Source organism: Polistes dominula, unplaced genomic scaffold (assembly GCF_049000335.1).
Source record: "Polistes dominula isolate Pdom_NZ unplaced genomic scaffold, Pdom_raw_medaka contig_16, whole genome shotgun sequence".
In the NCBI taxonomy this organism is placed as follows: domain Eukaryota; kingdom Metazoa; phylum Arthropoda; class Insecta; order Hymenoptera; family Vespidae; genus Polistes; species Polistes dominula.
The window spans coordinates 4746640-4774510 of record NW_028301040.1 but is presented as its reverse complement, the minus strand read 5'-3'; the positions used below and the strand labels follow the sequence as shown (position 1 = coordinate 4774510).

At 35.1% G+C, this 27871-nt stretch overlaps 1 protein-coding gene across 2 annotated transcripts in view; it reads left to right on the top strand.

Moving 5' to 3' along the window:
• The window catches only part of LOC107066261 (uncharacterized), a 58213-nt gene that overhangs the window by 26404 nt on the left and 3938 nt on the right, over nucleotides 1-27871 (top strand). Inside the window, exons 2-3 of one of the 2 annotated variants that reach the window (XM_015320734.2) lie at nucleotides 24116-25103; nucleotides 25621-25680. In XM_015320734.2, the coding sequence (XP_015176220.2) occupies nucleotides 24116-25103; nucleotides 25621-25680 (1048 nt within the window). Of the gene's footprint in view, nucleotides 1-24112; nucleotides 25104-25620; nucleotides 25681-27871 lie in introns of both variants that reach the window. The other variant, XM_015320733.2, reaches the window with a different exon arrangement.

Here is a 27871-nt window from a genome sequence, read left to right as displayed (position 1 = left end):
CAATTTAAAAATACCACTATCTATTTATTGATTAAATTTTAATGATGATCATTGAAGAAAAGTATTTTGCTGATTGTAATATAGCCTGTTGGTAAAAGGTGTTAGCTCGCGATTTTGTTGGGGTATCTTTCTCTCTTAGAAATATGCACGCGTGTATATATAAATATATATATGTATAGTCGTCGTCATTTGTTCTCTAGTTTGCGTTGCCATGTGTTGTTGCACACAGGTGAGGAGTCCTCTCGTGTCAGAGGTGTATGCTTGGTACATATCGTAGTATACGGGACTTGATAGTTTTCTACAACACACACACACACATATATATACATAGTACGCATACAGGAATAAAAGCGATCAAGCGAACACGTACGTGTCAGGTACACGCGTACGTGTTGGTTATACAACTTTTCCAGCAGTCACGGAGGCGTAGAGGTGAGCCGGTGGCTGTGGACGATCGAAAGTGGGGGAACAGAATGCGGAATAGCCTAGAATGTGATGTGAGCGCTCTCCATGGGTCCCTCTCTTTCTTTCTTTTGCTATGTGTGCCTACGCGCTCGCGAGCGCACGAGGAACAACGTACAACTACGTATTCTCATTCGGTCCCTTTTGATTCTCTTCGTACCATCATTATACTACCCGAAGATCATTATACCTATTTAGGTCCTCACACCTTGGCAAATGTCAATATTGGAATACCTCGATAATTCGATTAGGTTCTTTTTAACATTCTCACGAACCATTTTTTATTTCGATCAAAGTTTACTCATTTTTGTAAACTGTGTTTATATTGTACAATTAAGTAATCGTTTATTGTATCTGTTATAATTTGTTAAAACACATAATTGATATTGGCATGTAGAAAATGGAGGATATAACTCGAGCTATATTGATTTCTCATTTTATACGAGGTTAATAAGTTTGACGGGTTTGATCGATTATTATGATCGATCGATACAATTTGATGGTAATGTTAGTTTTAAGTTAAGACTCGTACTTCTAGTGGCTAGAAATGGACATTCAAATAATCACTCATTGGATAGTTCAATTAATTAGAATTATCTTTTTAAAAAATCTCGATGGTTATGGCGATTTAGATTCTCATGGTTAGTTTCGAGTATTCTTAGGAACTACAGGGCATTATAGATTTTTGGGTAGATCGATTTCAAGATGAAAAGTGTGGAATCATCAACAGGTGGTCGATCTGTTGTCAAGGGTAGAAACAAATTTACCCTAAAGAAAATCCTTTAGGTAGGGTTGGTGTGTGTATCGGTGTAACGCGATTAGTGGTTATACCTGTAAGGCGTGTGATTTCACGCCACGGGGGATGTTATTTCCTCGAAGCAAGCACACTACTACTACCATTTTGATACAAAGGCCAGCATTCAGAGTTAAGTATCCGATGCGAACTCGAGTGTTAGATATATCCTAACATAAATACTGTCATAAATCACATCCTCTCTATGTTAACCTGCCAAGATCAGACTAAACTTTTCCATTTTCTTGTAACTACCCCTCCCATCTCCTTTTTTGATGATGATAATCATCTCATCTTGTGTACTTGTTGGTACTACGACCTAACTAAACTTATCGGGAAAAACTTCAGGCTTATTACAAATAAATCTGAAATGGCAAATAGTTTTTGTAATCACGTGTACGAGATCAAAAAGTTGGAGAACGTAGGAAGTGTTGGAATCAAAGAAGGAATGAAAATAAAAAAAAGTCAGAAAGAATAAGGAGAAGATCAACGCACAACGCCGATTTGAAAAGCAGTGGACCAGATACGAAAATGCCTGGTCTGCTTGCCAGCCTGCCTACCCGGTGGGACACAATGGCGCTCGTATTCTCGTTGATTTGTGACCACTAATTTTGTCGGTCGACACTGGGGATGGGACCACGGTGCCGCGCGCCATTAGCCACCCATTCGAAAAACCACGACGCTTCGAGTTTTATATGTTGCTTTACCCTGTCACTTCTACCACCCCCTCCCTTTTTCAACTCACCAAACACGCGTCGTAGAAGATTCTTTGTAGGAATTCTTACACGCCCCATTCATTGTCGAAAAGTATACCAAAGTGGGAAGAGTTTACGTGAGATAGGAAAAAAAAATAGAAAAAAAAAATTAAAAAACACAAATAAATAAATAGAATAAAAAAGTAGAAGTGAAACGACCAGGAAAACAAATTCTTATTGGATAGAACACATTTATTCGTTCATTTTTAAATAAAGTTTTTTTTTTAAGAAATTTACTCAAATAAAAATCTTACACATTTTGTTTATTAAACGATAAATAAAATTAAAAAAATAAAAATAAAAATAAATGAATGTTGTTGTCATGGAAAAACCATATCCAAGTTGTTTCGCGAAGAAAGATAAATAAAGTCGATGAGGAAAAAGAATGGTCGATCGTAAAACGACTCGAAGTTGCCGACGATTGGTGATGGTGGTGGGGTTCGAAGGTTGCACGAAGGTGCTATTCCCTCTTTTTTTTCTACTTTTATTTTATATTATTTTCTTTTTTCTTTTCTTTCATTTTATCTCTTGCATATAAAACGATCGTGATATGTCAGAACTAGGAGGAATATGGTATAACCTTTGCAAGAATGCATTCCTCCTCCTCCTCCTTCTCCTCCTCTTCTTCTTCTTGTTCTCTTCAATTCTTTTGAGAAATGTAGCTCTTGTAGTGAACAAAACGACACGTTTCTCTTTTTTTTTTCAAAAGTTTAAAGGTGACAAAAAATATTCGAATTTCGAATATTGTATAAAAATCGCCGATGAATTTTGTAATATCATTTTATACACTATAACCCTAGTAGCACAAAATATTGAAAATTATTGAATACATGTGTATTTAATATATTAAATTTTAATATTAAAATAATAATTATATTTATATAATAATTTAGAATTACAAATAATAAATATTTATAAAATTAAAAATAATAAAATAGTAATAGTAATTAAATATTAATAATAAAAAGAAATTGAATCTCTTTTTGATATTAAATACATACGTATTCAATATTTTTCAATATTTTGTGCTACTAAGGAATATACATTTTTAAAATTTATTTTATTTATAAATAAAATTGCACAAAATGCACTTTTTCTAATATCTCGTATATAGTTGTTTTTTTTGTTCTCTTTATCAACTCAACCCTTCCACCCCAAACTCCCTGTAAATAGAATTTTTCCAAAGAAAACAATTTATCGTATCTCGATGATCTTTTAAACTAGCAAGATTTGGCAGAAAACTATGACAGAGATCGACCGGTTTATTCTATCGTTAGATACTAACTTCTTAGGTATTAACATCCCGCTGAGATTCTTCTCTCAAACGAATCGTGTCAATTCTGTGTAGCTGAGATAAGAACCGAATGCATAGACCATGCATGCACACACATGCATACACATACAGAGAACAGATGTTTCTCTCACATTGGCGTCGATCAATCTTTTCGTGGTTCCTTCCACAAAAGGAAGAAAAACAAAAAGTGTATTTTCAATTTAAATAATTTTCATGATTTGATTACAAAAAAAAAGGACATTCCTTTAATATCTTTTAGAAATCAATTTATTAAAATTGACATTACTAAATAAAATGATATGTAATATCGATGAGAATGAGATAGAAAAAAAAAGGTAAGGATGAAAGATGAAAGATGATAGATGAAATTGAAGATTGAAAATTTTTCCACGCCCCTGGTAGGACGAGTGGAGACTGGTGGTTGGTGGGAGTCGGTGGTGTAGGACAGTGGCCAAAAGGGAAAAAATATTCTTACTTGTTATTGTGATGTGAATGAAACGACTCGTGATAAATAACCAAACGTATATACATATACATATACATATACATATACATATATATGTAAACCTTTGCGAGGGAAGCTGATTGGGAAGCTTACCGGTGGCGTAGCTTCGAACTACCGTCTAATCCGTCTCCTTATCTTCCTGTCCATCCCGTCGGTCATAATTGTCTTATTGTATTCCAACTTGGTTAAGCCCAAGAAGAAGAAAAAGAAGAAGAAGAAGAAGGGCTACTACTACGATCGACGTGCCAGTTGGAATTCGTCGAAGCAAATCAATTTCCGTTTCGCTGACAAATAAAAGAATCCTTTTACCAGAGCTTGCGAGAGAACCTCATCGAATTATACCGTGACTCGTCGTTCCTAAGGATTATTCAGATCAAGATGAGAGATCTTTTTTCCTCGTTGAGTGTTGGACGAGAGCTGGCTTTGCTTCTTTTTTTCTTTTCTTTTTCTTTTTCTTCTTCGAACACTCGAAATCCGATCGATCGAAAATAAAGCTTAAGCGAAAGGATTTATTTCGGTAAGCTTAATTAATACAACTCTAACAACAACCCGCTTGCACGTATTATTATTTTATCTATGGGGAAAGAAAACTAAAATAAAAAGAAAAAAAGTTCAAATTTAGCTAATACAAGCTCTCAAGTCTATTATATATATATATTATGACAAAAGATAACGTTTGAAGTGTGACAAGCTTGACACTTATGGATAAAAGAAAAAAACGTACAGGCAAGTTTCGAAACTTTCGAAGACTAATGAAAGATCGATTATGTCGGTTTGTTTTCACAAAGAAACCAACCAATCACCTGATACTACTTTAATACCAAAACGTAAACGCGGCACGGTACTTTTTCGAAAGAAACTTTTGCTTTTTCGAAGCCGCTCTAATGAACAGAAGGTGGTAATTCTATTAACGATTAGCCTCGTACATTGGTAACAGTGGAATGTTTGAGCAAGTGCGTGGGCGTAAACCGTAGTCTGAGGTGGGGTAGAGTGGATGACGATTGTTCGAAGGTAACCAGGTATGGTCCCAATGAAAAAGTATAAGTGTACGTGTAGAGCATCTACGTTTATGTTCAAAATATCCCCATATGCTTACCTAAACCTATCTCGTATATATTCATACATGTATAATATGGGTTGTGATGTTGCGTGTGTGTGTTCACACGAATCTTTTGGTTGTATGTAAGCTGGTGAACAGAGGACAAGACGAAACGAAAACTTGGCTTCACCACTCAGTGGTGAGCATGTTTCTTGATGGGGTCATCAGCGCGAATTAACATACTGGGTGGACTCGTACGACACGCACGCACACACGTGCAAGACTTACGATCTTTCCATCTGACTCACTCTGTCTTCTTTCAACCTTTTTTTCTGCATTTTTACGTTTGTTATGGTTTTTGTATTCTTTATTTTGCTCTTCCTTCTTTATATATATCTTCTTCTTCTTCCTGTGTATTTTTTTTTTTTTGCTTGATTTTATTCTTTGCATCGACGTTTTTTATTTTTTTTGTTTTTCTTCTCATCGAGATCGACGAACGTCGAAGAAGAGAGAAGAGCTCGCGTGTCTCGATAGAAAGAAATTTGCGTGTCCGTAGGCTATTCTGAATCTTTTGCTTGAACGCAAAGAGAGGACGGGTAGAATCGTTGAAGAAGGAAAACGTAAATTTTACTTGGAAACACGTTAAGAGAGATGAATTTTTTTTTCTGTATATAAAGAGAGATAACTAATAGTAGTTTCCTTTTTTTTTTTTTTAGACTTAAAATTGGGATAAAATTTTCTTCAATTTTAAATTTACTTTATAAATATGATTATTTCTTTGGTAGGAATATATAATTACTAGTTAATATAAATGTAATAAAATCTAAGTTTAATGTTGTAAAACAATGTATATTAATTAAATAATTTAAAAGATTGGTATATATATATATATAAAAAGAGTATTTTTTAGGCTGACCACAAATTTCATATTTTATAAAATATTATTATAAAATAATGAAATTTTAGCTACAAAAAGATACACTTAATGGTATGAAATTGTATATTTTTATGATTATTTTTGGATAAATGGAAATATTTATTTTATTATTATTATGATACCAGCGATTTGGATACTTTAACAAATAAAACTAGGATCAAATTTGTTTAAATTTTAATTATACAATTTCTTTATAAATATATATAGTTAAAATCTTTTCTCAAAGAGAGTAATCATAGTTTTGTTGAAAAGGGAACGATTAAACTTCGATCGAATAGAAAGGCCTGACGACGATGGTTTTTGAATTCGCTTGATTTACATGACGATGACATAGGACAGGGTGACGCGAGTTACCGCATTGGGCGGTGACGTTTATTCATGCGTCATTTTTAGTCCTTATTGTCATAGATTAGATCCTATCGATTGTTCGTTTCATTCGTCAATCCTGTATTTTTTTTTCGCGATTCTCGGCGATGGTTTACAGTCACGTGTGCGATCGATTAGAAAAGAAAAAAAAACACATTTTACTTATCTTGATCGAATAAATACAAAAGAAAAATCTTACAGGTACGTTCAACGATGTTAAAACTACGATAAAATGAATTTTATTGGTTAATGTAAAATAATCCATCGATTAATTCTTTCAACTCGAAAATTTCGAAATAATTTACAATAGTCTTCATAAATCATACCAGTTTTAAAAGGGTTATTTTTTTCGCGGTAATAAAAGATTATTTGACGAGATCGATAAAAGGGACCCTCAAAAAAAAAAAAAAATCGATCGATCGATTATAATCTCAAGATACTATATCTGATATATATATGTGATAAGATCGTATGACGAATTTGCTTGTTCTGCGTAAAAGTTTGAAAATTCGTTCGAAAATGTTGAAATATGTAATGGAAGATCGGGTTACAATGTGGTTAAAAAATATCGAGGTCAGGTGAAAATAAGTTGACGACAGCGACGACAACGTCAACGTCAAATTGACTCGAACGTTGTGGTGTTGGTGGTGGTGGTGTGATCGTGGAACAGGAAACTCTCGTTCCCCGAAGTCGTTGGAAATGTACAAATAAGACCGCACCGAGTTTAAACAGAGATCACGCACGACGATTCTTTCGACTTTTTCTTCTTTTTCTTTTTCTTCTTCCTTTTCTTCGACTCGGCAGACTATTTCCTCGATTAAAACGTGTCTACGTAAACCAAGATGATTCACTTTTCGTTAACTAAACTATCCGGCAATAAGGATACGACACCTAATTTTACAAGAAGTATATATATATATAAAGTAAAATAAAATATATATGTAAGGAAAGTATCCTTAGCCTATATATATATATATTTATATATTATATATATTAACTTATTATATTAATAATATATATTATATTATAATATAACTATAACTATTATAGTATAACTTTTAATATAACTATATATATATATATATATTTTACATTACAATTCGTATTTTTATTCTTTTTATTATTTCAAAATTATATGATTGCCTTAAAAGAAAAAAAGGTAGTACCTGTCAAAAAAAAAGAAATGTAAATAAAAAAAAATAGTAGGGGTACCAAGTTAAAAAAAAAATGACCAAAGTTCTCCTAATATCAACGACGACTTAAGCCCAATACAACCCAGATAACGTTAATTTACGATCGTTCCGATTTCGATGGGACAGCAAATATTTCTTGTCAAAGATCTCGAGGCTTTTTGGTTGCTTGCTTGGTTGGTTGGTTGGTTAGTGAGAATGGTTGGGGTACATTTATAAACCTGGTGTTATACTATAACCATCACTATATAAGATTATCCTAAATAATGTCAAACGAACTGATGTCACCGGTTTGATATCGAACATTGATAATCCTTTTCGAATTTTTTAATTTAATTCGCATAAACTTTTTCGTTCCTTTTTCTATTTTTTTTCCCCGAAAAAAAAATGATTTGTTCAAATTAATTAGGAAAATTAATTAAGGCATGCATTGAATTAAAATTAAAACGAGGAACATGTAGCACGGGCTACACTATAAGTAAAATAATAATAAAAATTGTTTAATTATTTTCCAAAACAAAATAAGAATATTGTGAAGAAAGGGTGGGGATAAGGATACTTTCTTCGAATCACGGTCATAGATTTGTTCAAATTAATTAGGATAATTAATTAAGGCATGCATTGAATTAAAATTAAAACGAGGAACATGTAGCACGGGCTACACTATAAGTAAAATAATAATAAAAATTGTTTAATTATTTTCCAAAACAAAATAAGAATATTGTGAAGAAAGGGTGGGGATAAGGATACTTTCTTCGAATCACGGTCATAGATTTGTTCAAATTAATTAGGATAATTAATTAAGGCATGCATTGAATCAAAAATTAAAATGACAAACGTGTAGCATGGGTTACACTGTACCTAAAATAATAATAAAAATTATTTAATTGTTTTTCGAAATAAAGTAAGAGTATCATGGTGGGGGTGATCGGGGTTACTTTCCTTGCATCACGTTGATATATTTGTTCAAATTAATTAGAATAATTGTCACACATTGAAAATTAAAAGGAAAAACGTGTAACACGGGTTACACTGTATCTAAAATAATAATAAAAATTATTTAATTACTTTTCAAGACAAAAAAGAAGAGTATCGTAGTGGGGGTGGGTGGTCGAGATTACTTTCTGCTCATCACGTTAATATCAAAGAAAGAAAAAGTCTGTTGGTGCTAGGTCGGTAGGTACCGATCCAGAAATGCGACTATCACTTTCAACGAAGGTTCCTCGTTCTAACCGGTTTTTCTCACACTGACACCGAATCCGGAGGCTGGTAGGTAACGAGGGATCGCGGATCCTGACATCCCGTACTCGGTGGATCGAACTGAAAAAAAAAATAATAAAAAAAAAAAGAAAAAAAACAATTTCATCTTGGACTGGACAGAGATACTGGCCGAGTAAAATCGACGACCATAACGGTTAATCGCTCGGCATCGGACCGGCGGAGAGTACACGATCGACCGTGTCGTTTATTATCCGTAATTGTAAAAAAGAAAAAGAAGAAATAAAGTTGTAAGATCGGTTGAACGTAACGACACAACCAACTCACAGCTTTTACTTTCGTACCAACGTAAATTTACTTTTGCTTATGTTGATTCGTTAATCAAAATGTATTTGATGGAATTGTGATGGTATAAGTGTAACCAAATGATTTAGTTTTGAATCTATCGAAATAAAAAACAAACCAAAAAAAATCGAAGTCTCTAAACTCTGATGTTAAAAGCTCAAAAGGTGTTGCCTTTGCAAGCAACTTGGTTGGATGTGAGTTGCTTGGTTGGTTGGTTGGGCGCGAGCGTACGCCGCGGTCTATTAAAAAGATATACATCTCTAAAAAAAACCCCTCCCACCCTTTGGATTCAGAAGAGGAGAATCAATAAAGGCTTCACAGATAATTACGTAGCCCCAAAGGGAAAGCAGAGTAAAGGGAGAAAAAGACTGGCTGGCTGGTTGGTTGGTTTCGTGACCGGTCTCTGAGGATGTCACCGTGTTCCCTCTGAAAGTCGTTTATTTTCTTTGGACACGGGTCGGGCACGAGGCGAGAAGTCACTGGATCAGGATTATTTGGGTACTGGGGAGTAGTAGTAGGTAGATTAGCCTGGACCCAGGGAAACCAACCAAAAGAAAAGTAGAAGAGTGAGGATACAAGAAGAAAAAAATAAATAACGAAAATAACGCTCATCTACCTACGTGAATTTACGTTCACTAATAAACTACCCTGTAAAGTAGAAAATTCAGATAAAAAAGAATCTTTTTCTAAAAGTTATTTTCCATCATCGATCATTCTTTGAAATCGATATCGAATATTTAACAAAACTAAGTTTTTCTTGAATTGAAATTTTACCTAAGTTGTTCGAATGTCGTTTGTAGGGGTACATAAAAAGAATGTAGAAAAATAAAATGTTTGTAGGGCGAGTCAAAGTCAAAATATTTTTATACGTATATATATATATATATATACGTGTTTTTTTCGTGTGTTGCTCGCGTGTTGTTGCTCGTATCCTCATCGTCGTGGCCTTCGCACGTAGCTTCTCTTCTCAACCTTCCATGCTACTTCCTTGCAACTCTCTTTTTCTCTCTCTCTTTCTCTCTTTCTTCCAACGAGGGAGCTGATTTATAGCGGCCATTCATTCTAATCGTCCTGCATCTTGCACCAGAACGGAGCATCCCTATCTACCGTATACATATAGCTGCACTTTTCGAGATAGTGGGCCTCTAAAGGAAAGAAAGAAAGAAAGAAAAGAACGAGGACCATAAGAACGAAAAAAAGAGTAAGAGAGAGAGAGAGAGAGAGAGAGAGAGAGGGAAATATAGCCGTGGCTAATTGAATACAAAAATTGGAATATTTAGTCGCGGCTATAAAGCATTTAATTAACAAGAACGCAAGCCACGTTCCTCATTCCTTGCTCTTTCATGTTTTTTTATTTTTTTGAATATCGTAAATATTATATTATAAGAGTGGGGACCCCCTTTTTGAAAGTCTTTTGATCCTCTTCTTCTTCTTCTTCTTCTTATTTTTATTTTTAGTCTTCTTATTCTTCTTCATCATCATCGGGTTAGTTCAGGCTCGTATTTATTTCCTTCGACGAGATTCGAGCACTCTCTTTCCTTCCCTCCCTCTTTTTAGTTTACTTTATTACCGAGTGAGATAAAAGTCGCGATTTACGTTCACAAAATTATATACCGTGTCCCAGATGTTCTTTGCTCTTGTGCAAGTGTTTTGTTCTCCTTTTTTTTAGTCTTTCTCGACGGTCACGAAAATAAGAAATGTGAGGTTGGTCTTAATCGTCGTTGAGATTAGATCAACTTTGGAATGATATGAACTGAGAAAAGTTCATTGACTTTTTATTCGATGTTCATAGATTATTATTTAATTAGATAGGTATATTTTATGAGATATATATATAATTGGTTTGGCTAATTTTCTTCCTAAAGTATACTACCATCCTTAGAAAATTATTTTTTAATATATAAATTAGAATAATTATGATTTTATTATTTCAAATACTCTATGTTACATTTTATATGCGTTAGGTGGATTGATATAATTTAACTATATATCATCGCGTTGCAATTTTTTTTGAACAATATAAATATTTTTTATTATTAATTCGATTCTAATTTAAAAGGTAATATTTTAGTTCATTTTTTAATATATAAAATAAAATAACTATGATCAAACTACTTAAAATAACCCATGTTACATTTCACATGCATTAGAAACATTGATCTAATTCAACTATACGTTATCATTGCAATTTTCTTTAAATAGCATAAATATTTTTACAATTCTAATTCAAAAAACAATATTATCATTAAGTAATATTTTGTATTAGTACTAGAATCATTTAAAAGGATCTATGTTACATTCACAAATGCAAATATACAAATGCGTGAGCGAACAAAACTAAAAGCAGGATAAGAAACAAAAGCAAAAAAAAAAATTAAAAAAAATAAAAAAAAAATACCAGACACATAGCAGAGAGCGTTATTTACATCCTCGCATAAACATTATACGCGAAATAAGTCGAGTATGAAAAATGACTCGCTGTTGCGAATTTATTCCGAATGGCGGCGATTCAAGGGTACGCTTAGGCTAACGCGCGTGTCTCTTTTGCTCGCAACGATGTAGAGCGCAGTAAGTAACTAAATCAACGTCATTCGGCGAGTTTAATTACAGGAGCGTAGAGGCTACAACAAAAAGACACCGTTGGTCTGGTTGGGCCATACCCTCGGGTGGTCCCAACAACTCCGTTAGCTTCTTCAATCTGACTCTACCCGAATCAAATAGACCCACCCATCATCCTCTTTCCTAATCTCACATAACAAAATTAAACCCACATTTTTCTAACTCAAAAAAAAAAAATTAATGGAATGTATTTAACACTTTATTGAAAAATATAAATTGATAACTGATTAGTAGTTAATTATACGTAGTTTACGATCGGACCCTGTAATTTACATTAACACTATGACGTCAGGTGGTTCCACGTTGGTGCCATGCAAAAACTTTTGGGTAAGTGCTGATGGCTTCACGTTGGTGCCATTCGGGATATATATATATAGATATATTTATATACCGCGACACGAAAAAATCTAGATTAGACGTGCGAATTGCATAGTGTTAATTCTAATAATAATATAAATAATAATGATATATAAATAAGGTTGTATCTGAAGGGGGGTAAAAACAATGTCAAATTTGCTGGGCATTCGATAATAATTAAACCAGGTATTATATGAATGAAATTATTCAATTATAGTAACATGTTTCACTAATTAAATGTTACGGAAACATATTGTTATATCAATCATTCAAAATATACAAAACATTTTATTTAAAATCGATTTTCGAATCGAGTTCTATGGTTAGAAATGTTAAGTGTGAACAAACGAGATAATATAATTAACAAAAATGTTTATTTAAATGAATATACGAGCAATGTTAGAGTAGGTTGTCGAAAGGTCTAGCAGATGTTACGATAAATACGATTTCGAAGTAAACGAGAGATTAGAATCCTTTTCGACGTTTCATTCGGTTTCGATCTAAATGAAAGAAACAGAAGGGGGTTTCGTGATAGAGGGAATGAGAGAAAAAGAAAGAGAGAGAGGTGTTTAGATTAGGAAACGAAGTCTACGGGAATGAGTTTGCACCTAGATCGAGTGGCACGCGAGGTCAACGGATGAGCTAAGGGGAAAGAAGTGGAAGGGAAGAAGCCCATCAGGCCGTTTAATTAATTAAAAGTGCATTAGCGCGGGGGTCGCCAGGTTTATACACTGCTGTTGGCAATGGTGGTGATGGTTGTGGTGGTGGTAGTGTGGTGACTATGGTTCGAGACATTAGATACGAGCGCGTAATGATCCTTCGACCGGAACAACGGTGCTATTACTTTCGTCAACACGAGTAGAACCCCCGGAATTCACGTTTCCAACGTTAGCTTTCTCCCTTTTTTGATTCAATGGATCGATCTCGACCCTTTTTTATCCTTCTCTCTCTTTCTCTATATATATGTGATATCGATGATCATGGTAGGGACGTGGATCGTTCTTTGCGCGGGAAAAACAAATATCTTTGTCAAATATTACGCATTAGTAAAACTTTCCTAATTATAATCATTTCTTTTTATTTTGTCAAGCAAATTAACCCTTAGAGTGTTATATATGCGTGAGTGTTATATAACGCATATATGCGTTTGGTAAAAATTACCAGAGTAGTCTATCGACGTATATAGGTGTTTGTTAATATTAATGTGAAATAATTTAATGTTTATATTAATTAAATAAATTATATTAAATTTAATTTAAATAATATTGAATTTATATTAAATATATTAAAAAATATAATTTTAAAATAAAAATTATTTAAATTGTATTTAATTAATATATAAAAATTTTAATTATTAAATATAATTTATTATTAGAATCTGGTTAATAATAAATTATTCAGCACTCAAAGGGTTAACCCAAAAAACGTCAATTGTAATAATTAATTGTATAATTGTAATAATTGTAATAAATAAAAAATAGATACACCTATATTATGGCTTTGTTATAAAAATTCTTATTAATGATTAAAACAAAAATTATAAACAATTGGATAATTATTCATGATATTGTAACTGTGATCGAGGACGCTTTTACTTAAATGTAGTTAAAAGATTTCTTTTTTTGTTTCTCTTCTTGACCAAAAAGGGTGACTCTTTCAATCGTCAGAATGCATCGTCATATTATCAGGATTGCATCTGGTAAAATGGAGAAGATAGAATCAAAGCACCAGGTGCAAATTACAAGTAGGGGACTCGATGATGTCTAGGTAGCACGGAAGTTCGAACGTTCTACCAACCCAACCAGCTGACTCCTCTTACATTGCGAACACGAGCCATGTAATCAACCTAATGCGGCATCGCAAAAGTTGATCTCTTTTGCGTTGAACCTTACATTTTTTTTTCTTTTTGTTTTTCTAGTTAAAACATTCTTTACGCGTGTGTATCAAACATTTCAATATTAGAAACGATTAAACACGAGTTATTCTTAATTGTCTTGAACGTTCATCAATGCATGTTAGGTATGATCATTGATTGTTTCTGTAATTTAATAAATCTTGAGGTTACTTTATTTTTTAAAAAGAAGAGAGACCTTTAATTTAAAAATAATTGACTTGTGAGAAACAATTGGCCATTTAGCTAAAGTCTTAGGGTTAAAAGATCATACATGCATACACATATGAGTGATGTAACAAACGAAATCGTGTTTCCGCACGCGTCACGTTCTTTTGATCGTGTATGATCATCGTTCCAACGTCGGCTTAAGAATGACGAGGCGATATAACACGGAACAACAAAGTAGCATAATAATACGGTGGACGCGCCCAGTCGCCTGAAGCTAAGAAACCCCTTTTGCATCTCGCAATAAATTCAACGAGATTCGTAAGCTTCGTTAGCTACCAAAATGAAAATAAAAAAAATACCAAAAAACGTCTGGAATTCAAAATAATTCCCTAAATAAAATTAACATTACTGTTTGCTCAGATAATATACCGAACATTGGTAAATTTAACCCATTGACTGCTAACTACGAGACATATCTCGTAGTGTGTGCTGCAATTTTAGATTAATTACAAATGGTTATTTGCGTTAAGAATTATTAAAAAGGTTGAATAAAATATTTATATGGTGTAAAAAATATTAATTATCAATTATTGTAAATACCATTACAATATTATATCAGTAACTTAATATTATTATATTTTTAAAAATTTAAGGCAAGACGCTCTAAATATGCCTGACAGTCAATGGGTTTAGATTGTTATACAATTGTTTTTATGTTTAAAGTGTTAAATAAAAGAAAAAAAAAGGTTGTGTGAACAATAAACGCAATTTGTTGTCGCGTGCGTCCAGGTGTTGGTGGATTATTTATGCGTTACGAAGCATGCGCCAAGGTTTAATATACAAAGTCAGAAAAAAGGGCTCCTCTCAGCTAATGAGCGAAGCATACACATACATACATACATACATATATACGTTAACAGGATGTGCGGATCGCGTGAGACGAGCGTCTAACAATAAGAGATCGATGATGAAGCGCCGACTAAGCTCATAGCTTGGCTCGTGGTTTTAGCGCACCACGACTGCTGCTTCTGTCTGTTATCGTTACTGGTGGTGGTAGTAGTAGGTCTGGTAGGGATAGGTAAAGTAGGTGTGGAGCGAGGGAAACCAAGAAGAAGAAGAAGGATGGAATCGACCCGACCGTTCCACGACCGGACACGACCGCGGGTTGCGGACGTTCGGGGTCAGGCACGCGACTCCTTTTAACCACGTCGTCGCTTTCATTCCTCGTGATAGCTATTTGCCACCGTTTAACCCATTCCTAACGCCAAATTTAATACGTTCGTCATCTACCCATAATAAGGAATAAAAAGATATCGAATTTTTCTAACTAAATTCATGTGTCCTCGAGGATTATTAAAAACCTTCTCATGAAAAAATTTTATATAAATTGTCAGAGTAGATTGTTGTTTATTTTTTTTTTTTTTTGAACGATAAAGAATAAACCATATGAGGAATAAAGAAGCATAGGCTTTCTCGGTAAACAGTGTCAAAGAGCAAACTGTGGGGGTCACGCGTGCTAACAGGAGAGGGCTGAAATAAAGGGTCGCGCTTATGGCACGTGCTAGGTAAAGGTAACACGAGAATCGTTTGTCAAAACGGGACAAGCTAGAACCCGATGAGTCTGGTAAAATATATATATATAGAAGAAGAGGAACTCTATGGCGTTAGTGACGTCAGTGGTGGTTAGAGAAGAGAAGGGCTTAGGGGAAGGCTGACGAGTCGAAGAAAGATGGAAGGAGAAAAGCAAAAGGGAAACAACGATGATGTGCCCACGCACGCGTGCGTGCGTTTTAATACCCCATAATGCGTTGTTGCATGTCCACATATTCATTAAGTAATTTTCTACCCAAAAGTTGCTGCTGGTAATACACATATTTGTATTAGTATACTTTAACGTTGTGTCTGTTACGATAGGTCTTTTCAAACGATACTATTTTCATGAAAATCATGAACATAGTATTTAATATTTTTGATAATGATGAAATCAGGTAAAATATTTTAAATGTTTAACAAGTTCCGTGCCAAGTATACCATTGGTTGTACACTTATTATTAGTCATATTTATTTAATGCTCTGAAAATATATGTTTATAATAAATTTAATTCTGTAAAAAAATATTTCTATTAAAATATTGATGCATTATACAAACTGCAATATAAAACAAAGCACATAAGTTTGTATATTTAAAATATATTTATTATATTTAATATATATATATTTATAATTAATAATTACATGTAATGGTTGATTTTGTTCAAGCAAAATTAAATGGCCTGAATGACAAGTCCGGGTTGCGTCAGGGTTAGCATAGAACGTGTTAATTATTTACTTGAAATTATTTTTACACAATGTTCCTATACATATATAAATGTTTTATTTATATCATAATTCAAAATACGTGAAAGAGATGTTCTTATGAAAAAAAACTTTCCCTTTGGTACAACCAATTCACCGGATCACGACCGTTCAAAGTGTTGCATTTCATATTTATGATCTCTTTAAGTTACAATCATTGTATCGTATCGTCGCGCATAAATTTCCATGGTCTGTGTTTATGGAGAAATCGTAAGCCATGTTGTTATTTCCTTCTCGTTCGTAAACGCGAATTTAAAGAAAGAAAAGAGATTTGTTTTTTTTTCAAAAGAGATCAAAAAGAATGTCCCGGTGACCTCGTTAAAAGATGATAGACTCATGACTTAAATCAAAGTATAATATTTATGGTTAGATGACAGATGGTTTGAAACGGTGCCGTCTTTGGATTTAGATTTTCGATTGAAGATATAATTCTTCTTACGTATACGTAATTTACATAAATTTTTTGTTAAGTTAAAAGATACACGTTCGCTTTTCTCGACTAATGTAAGTTCAACAAAGTTCGTGGTAATATTAAAACGTTATTTCTTCTGGTACGTGAGCCTACAACTCTCTCAAATATACCTACAAACGAGAAATAGATAATACATATATATATATAAATGTATATGTATTGAATACGACAACGTATCAAACTGGTGAGCAAGGGAACTCGAGGAGTCGAGTTCTGAGATCAAGTCACGCGTAGCCTAAAGAAAGTTGTTTAAAGGTCAGTGTAGCTCGGCTTGCATCACAAATGCCAATCTACTTACGAAATCTCTACGGGGAACAATGATATTCTCGTCGAAAGTAATTCGTTTCCTCGCCTCCACCTCATCTTCGATCCCCCTCCTTTTCCACCACCTTCTCCTCCTCCTCCTACCGATCATGCCCTGTTAGCTTCTACGAAAATATCGTTGCACAAGATCGGTGCACTGGTGACTATTGCAATCGGTAATACCAAGAGATCTTTATTTTATAAGACGATAACGCAAAGTTTCTGAATCTAAACTTGGCTTAGAATTAAAGTTGCGTTGTTCTATGAGTTGCAAACTCAACCATTTTGAATTATAGAATACATTTCTTTTTGTTTTTACGAATATTGATAATTTATATTAATAAAAATAAAAATAAGAGTTTTTGATAATGAAACTTGGCTTATAATTAAAGTTGCATTGTTCTACGAATTGCAAGCTCAACCATTTGAAATGATGTGAAATTAAACTTGGCTTACAATGAAAGTTGCGTTGCTCTACGAATTATAAACTCAACCATTTAAAATTTTATAAAAGTAACTTCGTTTCTTTTTATTACGAATATCAAAAATTTAATTTAGTTAAATAAAAAGATACGAAATGAATTTTTTAAATTATTTCGTGTGGCAAGTTTCGTGTCTTCGATTTTTTTTCGAAATTCACCAAACCTATTTCTTCCAATTTGATCGAATAAACTTGCATTAGAGGAGGTGAGCTCGCACCGAAGACAGATGTGATTTACGATGTTACCTTCGAAACGAATGCCGTATGCGTGCGACGTACATACATATGCATGTAGAAAATACATAGTCACATAGAAAAACGTGATAGGTACAAAAGTATGGCGGCTAGTGGTACGAACGGAATGTCAGCGATTAGCGTATGACTATCGTTAAACAATACCTGGGTATAGTACCCATATCATACCGATCATTGAGATCACATTTATCTTCATTTTAAAACATAAGTTAGAAAATAATATTACGAAGGACGACAAACATTAAAAAAAAAAATGAAAGAAGAAAATTCATTGAAATCCAACGATCAATCGATCGATCGATCGATCGATCAAGTGAGAAACATTCTCATCGGTTTGTTGTTTTACCTAACAACTATACCTACAATTCAGCTTCCTCTCCCATAAAAAAATAAGTAAAGAAATATTCTTGGAGGGAAGGATCGTTGGCGTTATGAAACAAAGGACCGCAATTCGTGTCTGAGCTTCGATCGCGTCGGCTTTTACTATCCACAGTCGGGGACCCCCTTTTCTCTCTTCCTACGCCATCCTCTGAGAGGCACGCGTCATCCTCATCCTCCTCCTCTTCCTCCTTCTCCTTCTTTTATTTTTCTTCTTCTCTCAACGGTCCAAGAGATTTTGCGAATTATATATCTATCGTTTGGCCGTATCTACAATCTTATTCATATCCGCGAAATAATGCTGAATAATTTCACCATAAATACGGCGCGTCCACGTGGGCGTAAAGTAACGATAATGCAAGTAAATAATGGACGCAAGAGTTTTATTACCTAGCCGGCTTGAATGGCGAGATAGAATCTACGTGTCCGTGGTTGTACAGCCACTTCAAAGAGGGAGAGAAGAAGCTAAAGGACCACTGAGAGCTTGGATCCGATCCTATAGTCGTTTATTCGACCCAGCCTCAGGCCTAAAAGTCTTAGAGACTCCAAGAGTCTTAACACCATCGATTTTAAGACTGATTCAAACTTTGATTCAGGCCCTCCCAAATGACTTTTCATTTCTTTTTATTTATCTTTATCTCTATCTTTACATTTATCTCAATACGACCTTGTATATTCGCAATTTTACCTTATGATCAATTTATTTTTTTTTTTGTTAACTTATAACTGGTGCTATTTGTACGTTATATAAGAAAAAGATTGAATGTGTCAAACGATACGATGATACGAACACAAAGGGGGTTGTTCATAGGGATTCATAGACACGTTAGTAATATTTTCAAAGATATTTCAAAAACACCATATAGAACTTTAACTTACAGCATAGAACAACATGCGTTTAAGAAAAATTACGATTTATTTCGCGTGAAGAGAAAAAATGACAGAACAAAGGGATATCGCGAGACACGAATATGATGGATCGAAATTATGATTTCCACGCGCAGAAATGACGCACGGCAAACGATGGTTGGTTGGTTGTGTTGGTCGAAAGTCGAATCACCAGAGAAGAAGAAGAAGAAGAAGAAATAAGAAAAAAGAAAAGATCTATAAAGACATAACGTAAGAGAAACCCATAGAATCATGTGAGGCAACCCCATGAAACTCTCGGACGGTAGTTTATTTGAACGATGAACGGGAAGACTCAGATAAAAAAAAACGTGGAACAACGTCGTACCGAAATTGAAATGACGATAAAGAAATAATTTCCATGACAATCCTTGAATACTCTCATGACAGATCGCATTTAAGATAACAGCGACAAGATTCCTTCGACACGACTAATGAAAGGAGTTAAGGGTTCAAAGAATAAACAACATTAAATAAAAAAAAAAAAAGAAGGAACAAATATAAGATAAAATGACAACGGTCAGGTAACAACTATTCGATCTTTTTAATTTTAGATAATAATATTTTTATTACATATTAATAACGTGAACACTTTATCTATAATGTGAACCTAATTCGAATTGATTGATTAATAAATAAGCTTACAAGTTAATGAGAATAAAATGAAATGAAAACTATTGTAGTAACTATACGACTCGCCATTTTTTTAACCTGACTTTTCAACTAATTGCAAGACAAGGATATTCCAAATATAGAAGCAAAAAGTCTAATAAATCTAAGGAAGACTATCCTATCGTCTTTCCGATGGCAATGAGAATCTCGAATTCGGGCCAACCTTAGAGTCTTTCCAACACGATCGAAGTCCTTCCTATTTTACTCTTGGCTTTGTAATAATGGCTGACATCGTTGTCTTTCTCTCTCTCTTACTACAGCCTGACATTTCCCTTAGCGTTTTATCGAGATAATACGGCTTTAGGTCAGAGGGTGTGGCTTCGCCAGATTGATTCGGCGAGGCTCGCTTCTGCGCGCTACGCTTCGTTACCATGACGAATAATACACACGCGCACGATGAACACGAATACACAGACAAAATGGCCGCTTTCCTTCTACCAACAACAAGCACATTTTCATCCATCTTCCTACGTCCCATTTCGCTCGTCGAAATCGATAAATAGAACGAACGAACCAAACGTACGAACCAAACGATAAACCTGTCGTTCTATATACCCTATTGGCCATCATAAATACGATAGACGATTCGCTTTCGATAATTATGATATATGGCGTGCCACGCAAAGAGAGCAATTCTCTATAACCATTTTTTTTTACCGCCAAACTCCCTCCTCCGTTTATACGTTTGCATTATGGCGAGGGATGAGATATGGCGGAACGTTACCGTAACACTTTACAAACTTTTTACCTTTTCTAGACTACCAACTTTGCTTGCCTTCTTTCAATCGATTTTTTTTTCTTTTAACCTTATTCGCTAATATTATTTCCCTATCTTTCTATTTTATAGACTTACATGCAATTATGGATATAGTGTTACGTATCTATACGTTTCTTTCTTTCTTTCTTGCATGCAAATTTAAAAATGCATAATATGTGATTTACGATTCGGTATTATTTCCAATGAATATTAGATAGAAAAATAAAATGTTAGGTCTTACTACTGACATAATAGAACTCTACAACTGTATAGAATTTTTTTTTAAATCAGTGTCCTCTTCTCTCTCTCTCTCTCTCTCTCTCTCTCTCTCTCTCTCTCTCTCTCTCTGATAACACTTGATTCTTTCCTTGTTATATTGAAAAGTAAAAATAAGAATCGAACTCGTCAAATTCAATTACCTACTCGATCTTTCTTTATTAAAATATTTCATCCCTTTATTCCCAAAATAAATATGTAATATTATTAACCAACGTATCAGAATTTGATCGGAACGTCGAGAACGTTCAACATTTTTGTAACATTGCGAATCGTGCAAAAAGATTTTCTTTGTCGGATTCAACGATACAGATACGATCACTAACATACAAAATTCAACTCACAATGCAGCCACTTGTATTGCACTCGTATCCTATAAACACATACAAACACACACATACACACTCGTATAGATATTCGAGTTTATACGGCGATAGTAATAACGACGCTCTATCGACTGCGTGGGTGTTCGTTCTTGCTCTGACAGATTCGAAAACGCATTATTAACACCGATGACCCTGGCTCTATGATTACGCGCATTAATAGCCGGATGGACGAACTTTGCTCGTGGTTCCGCACTATCATTATTGCAACGTGAGAAAGGGACGGAATGAAGGGTAGGGAGGGGGGAAACTTGGCGAGGTGTCGGATAGAAAGAATAAGAGATATATGAAGGAGAAGACCAAGACAAATAAAAACCAACTAACACAAGATAAAAAAATAAACCAATATATTTATCGCACCTTACATTTTCATATATTATTCTCATAATATGTACTCAAACAATTTTCTATTATCTTATCATTAAATATTTCACTTTGACATTTGAGTTTGGTATGTTCCTAGCATAGTGAGAGAAAAGAATGATAAATCAAAATGAGAGAGATAGAAGAGAAAGAGAGATTCGTAGACCTCCCGTAAGATTTCCCTTTCCGCTAGACTCTGAAACATTTCATTTGGTTCCCTTTGATTTCATCGTCAATGTTGGAACTTAACCATCGTCATTGCGTCGTTCGACCGATTCGAGTTTTGTCTCTTCAACTGGATAGGTACCCTCGCGTCGTACCAACCACGTACGGGATTTAAATATAATGTTTCGCACGCAAGCGCATGTCGTAGCGCGCTACAAACTCCTTTTCAAATTGCATATCAGGTAGGATCGAGTGTTGCGAGTATACCAATCTTCCGACGATGAATAATTCATTGTGTAAATAATTCATAAATCACCTCGCGCGCGTTCGCCGGACGAACGATGAGCTCTCTCTCTCTCTCTCTCTCTCTCTCTCTCTCTTTCTTTCTTTCTTCGTCTCTTTCTCTTTCTTGTTCTCTCGCTTTGGAATTCCTTACGAAAATTTTTAACCAATTTACTGTTCTCCCTTTGTCATCGGCGTCATCGTCGTTGTTCATAATATATTTCGAAAGTTCAAGGGTTGAACTAGCACGCCACTGAAGATTTCGTTTGTCAGAAAAAATTGTAAAAGGAAAATACGTCCAAGTCAATTGATAACAAAACTTTCTTTGAATAACGTCAATTAAGAAAATTGCTTATCTCTATATTTTTATTTTTTGTAATTTTTAAACAACGTGATTATCTGTTACAAATACAAACTTATATCATTTTGACTATAAGTAAATACATCCCTATCACGTTTTTATTTGAATCAAAATGATATTACACGTATTACCTGTATACTTTAGCTTAATTCTTCGAACTCTTTATTAGTCGACTATGCAGTTATTTAAGTTGGCACGATTTTCGACCTACATTAGAGAGATACACACATACATAAAGCAAATAACATAACCGTAACGATGTAATTACATGAAATATATCTGACACACACACACACACACCAAGAAACACATATTTTTTCTTTTCTGATTCCATCTATCTACTTATACAAGTAGCCACCACGACGATTTCTTTTTATTCCATTAAAACATCATGCTTCCGATCCATTAGGAGACGGGCTCTCGTCATTACCGTATATAACCGTGTGATTAATAACCGTGTGCCGCTCGGAAAATTACAACAGGACACACACGAGATTCGTGCTATAACACGAGATAGCACCACACACTGCCAAGTAGCAAGTAAGCAAGCAAGTAAGCAAGCAGCGTTGCGATCGTGTAACGCGTTGCCCCTGCCTTTTCCAACGTCAGCCATAACGTCGTTAATTTCTCTCCTATAAGCGACTACCGTCGACCTTCTTCTTCTTCATAGAACGGACGCAAACTTCCTATATCTTGACCATTTAATAAATTCCTCTAATATATTTTTATCATTATTCAAAAAGATTAATAATAGAATTAGGTTCTTCAATTATAACGGACATCATTTTGTTTCTTTTTGTATAATGTCATCAAATTGCTTCCTGATATTGATGATATCAGGATAGATAGGATATATCATTTACCAAACGTAAGCACGAAATCCATCGATCATCGATGATCAAAAAATAAAAATAAAATAAAAAAAGAAGAAAAGAATGCAAAAGGGAGAGAAAGAGAGAGAGAAAGAAGAGATGGGCGTTTTGTTACGTGTACCTCGACCAGCGTGGCGCATTAAAATATTTAAAATGTTATGCTCGCACGTTCTCGTCCCGATAGAAAAGGAAGAAGATAGCTGGTACGCGAGGGCGGCGTTGAACGAATAGAAATCATGCAAAGAATGACGGAGCATCGCTTACTACCCTGCCTTCTCTTCTTCTTTTACTTCTTCGATTTTCTCTTTCTCTCTCCATCTCCACCTCTTCCTCCTCCTCCTCCTCCTCTTATCTCTTCCTTCAAGGGTCTCTCGTGCGTAGTAACGTTGGGACACGAGGCGTGGGGTGTCGGAAAGACCTCATGCTGCACAGCCCCCGATGTGCTCGTTGCATATTAACGGACCACGAACGACGGTGTACCAGCCTTGCGGTGCATCATCGGTACATCAGCATAATGCAAGTCATTGGACTCGAACGACCCCTCTCTTCTTCTTCTTCTTCTTCACCCTTTCAGTTTTGATTTTATACGCGACCGATCGTTTTAAACTGAGCATAATTAAAATAAATTTATCTGTTTCGTTTGAAGATCTTACGAAGATCGATACGTTGATGCAAGCATTGAACTCACTCAATACTCGCGCGCTCAACTTTTGGAGACCTCTATGCTCGCATAAGAAGCGACGATTTTTTTTAACTTGAATGAATAGAGAAAGTTTTCGTATTTTTGAGAAATCAATGGGGTATAATTTGATTATATAAATGTTATCGTAACAATTATTTATATAACAAGCGATGAATCATATCTAACATCTGTCAATTATGATTTCAGCAGACATCGGACTTGGATACGTTTCTCTGTAGACAAGATCTCGATCGTTTGCCAAAATTAGACGAAGATGACGGGGATAAGGATACGAGAGAATCCTCGGTACACATGGAGGACTTTTTTGAAGTCGGTGGTCCGGTATGCAGACCACAAGTTAGTTACATATCGTCGAGGAATCAACCAAGTGGAAACGACGATGACGTCTTTCTCAGGCCTCCCCTTTGGGAAGACATTACGTCGAGCATTCAAAAGCTCGACCCGGAGAACGCGGACATGTTGGGTTCTCAATCTCATGTTAAAATGGAATCCGACGACGTGACATCTCCGGTTCTTTCACCAGTGGAAATAAAAACAGAGCCTTTGCCAGCCCCGCCGACTTTACACTTGCTCGAAGGGCCAGCCTCGAATCCGGGACAGAGCTTTTCTAATTCGGGACAGTCTAATGTGTCGACGGGGGGACAACAACAGCTCGTACATCATCGAACTACGACTACGACAACGGCGGCATCTTTCAAAGCTTTCCCACCGGTTAACTCTACAAATGGAAATAGTGTTACCGGTAATACAGGAAATGCCAATACACCCTCCGTTGCTAGCAATAATAACGTTAACAATAACGTTAACAACAACAATAATAATAACAATAACAACAACAACAATGTGAATAACAATAACAACGGTAACAGCAACGATACCACGACGAATCATCACGGATCGTCTCAAGCCCATCAACAAGCTGGTAATGCAACGACTTCACCTCTTTACGGCTCGATGACCAGGTTGATGTACATCTCACCGTTAACACCTCCCATCTCGGATCCTGGTTCGCCCATCGGTGGTGGCCCACCACGACGGACACCGCCTCCGCCCTATCCGCAACCCTCCATTCTAAATCCGCCCCATCGGATTCAACCGCCACCCATAACGACCAAGTTTAACAGACGAAACAATCCTGAACTCGAAAAGCGACGTGTTCACCACTGTGATTTCATAGGTTTGTCTCATTTTTTTTTCTCTAATTTATTTTGAACGATTTTGCCTATGCAATGAACAAAATTATTTTGACAAAATCGAGACGTAAGACCATTGACCTAAAGTCTATCGGTTATCTGTGAGTGTCCTCGTTTTTTGTCACATGTTAGAGTCTCACCTTTCAAAAATTTACAACATTGAGTTTCTTTGGAGATAGGCAAATCCTGGCAAACAGACGAGATACCAATGTTAGGACAACGACTGCGAGCATTTGCTCGTTGTACAATGCCTACGAACTAATACCTGCTCGCTTTCGAGGAATCTCGTTCATTTAAAATACATTAATTGTCTATGCTATTCTATAATCTTTGAAACTCGTTTTGCAACAATTGATTACATTATAAAAAGTATTAATTGTGTGTTTTAAAAATTTTCTTTTTATTTTCTTTTAATTCGTATGAAAAGATAGCACGCAAAATCGGTCAAAATAACTAAACAATGGCGCCATTTTTAAAACGTTCGTTATTCCTTGTTTGCAGGTTGTACGAAAGTATACACGAAGAGTTCGCACCTAAAGGCCCATCAGCGAATACATACAGGTAAGTTTTAATAAATTAAATAAGTGTACTTATTGAAATTGCGATTATGTGCTAGCCAATCGCGTCAGGGTGGGACAGTAAGGGCAACATAGACGAATAGTATAAAATACCTATACCATTTAACAATTAGGTATGTAGCTCATCCTCGAAGCAGGACAGAGAGTTTGAAAGTGCCAAGTCGGTCCCGACTCTCTTCTTGGCGTGGGCAGGGCGCGGTTTCTCTCTCTCTTTCTCTCTCTCGCTTCTTCTAATACCTTTTACTAGCTCTTGGTGTCACAAGAGTCTCTATCATATGTAAACGTATAAGGAACGACACGAGCATGGCATGCGAGTACTAAAGTGTAACTAGCGACCCACATCCTGTCCGTATCCAAACACATCTCACAAATACTACTTTGCTAAAGTGTGTGTGTGTGTGTGCACGCTCGCTCACATGTGTGAAAGAGAGAAAGATGAATTAATCGAGACGAGTCTTGGACAAATAAAAAAATAAAAACGTTCAAGTATCATGAGGATACTAATTAAACCGTAAAGAATTTATTTAAAAGAAAAAAATTGGGGAAAATTGTTAAAAATCATATTTGCATGTAAAGTTGGTGATTAACTTTCTCCGTTCTTCCTTCCCTTTCTCTTTCTTTCTCTCTCTCTCTCTCTCTCTCTTTGTCTCTGTCTCTTATTTACTTGGACGCATCGAGTAACACACATACATACATACACGTGGGTAAACGAACGTACCATACGTTGTAGAAGAAAAAGAGATACGATTCTTCTACACGTGGCCATTCTACGTCAACCTCTTACAGAATGCAAGCCAGAGGCATCTTAAGTGCGATGTACCACTTTCGAATTGATACCTCGAGGTTTTGCGGTAAGCCGTCATCGTTTCGTACGCATAACTCGTACGAGAAAAGTAGACGAGGGGAAAAATGAAATACTAACAAGAATTGGTTGTTTAAAGTTTGCCCCTGAGACCCAACAGTAATGTGTTATAACATTTTAAAATAATCATTTTGATTGGCTTAAAATATTTCCCATTTTTCCTTATCTCTCTTATGGTTAGTTTCTATTGAAATAACTGACAAAAATATTCACTTCGTTATCTTAAAAGATATTGTGTGTCTGTTTCATCCTGCACACACACCTACATAAGTATTAACATACAGGGTGTCTCGGTAATTTTGTTACAAAGCTATATCCGTTATATGTATATATAGGTATATATACACAACTCGTATATATATACAACTCGTTTGAGAATCTCACTTCTCAATTATGGAGCGCAGTGGCGTAGTTAGCGGTTCGAGAGCCTCAGGCACGTGGCGCGTTCTTCTTGAATGAACGGCCGAGAATCGTCTACGTGCCTTTTCACGAAAGAACATTGCATTCACTTCTTCAACTTCTCTCTCTTTTTCTCTTTTACTTAATCTACACGCGCACGCGCACATACGTAGAAAATCATGAGTTATCCTCAGCTCTTTTTCTTGTCTTAATTAATTTTTTATGAGATACAATATTTTCTTCTTTCTCACACATACTTACTTTTTTAATATGAAATATACATTTATTATTAGTACAATCTTTATTTCCATTTTCGAATAACAACACACATTCATACAGAGAACACATGCGTGGTCGTGCGTATATACCAAGAAAGATGATCGTTGCTTATGTGTGTGTTAGTACGCGAGGTAAGCAACATTCCTGTTTCATCTACACACTTCCAACTTTGGCGTACATCTCTTCTCTTCTCTTGCTTTCCTTTCTCTTGTTCTATCTATCTCTTTTTCTCTATCGAACTGCCGGCAAGCTGTTTACAAGAGTATCGTAAAAAATCGAAGAGAGCCAACTATTTATAGTGGTGAGGAGAAGAGAGTTTGTGAGATATGGTGAAGTGCCTAATTCCAAATTTTTCCTTTTGCTATTTTTTTTTTTTTTTTTTTCATTAGATTCATTATACGATATATTGGGTTGTTTGGAAAGTAATTTTTTTTTTTTTTTTTTTATAAAAATGAAGACAATTTTCGTTTCGAGGTTAAACCTAGGCCTTTCAAGTGGACATAAACAGTTGAATTTGATAAATTTAACATCTCACCAATCTCACGTGTTTTTATTTGCCAGTTTGCATCATTGTGTCAAGAAAAAATGAAATTACTTTCCAAACAACCCAATATTTTTCCTTTTCTTGACCAGA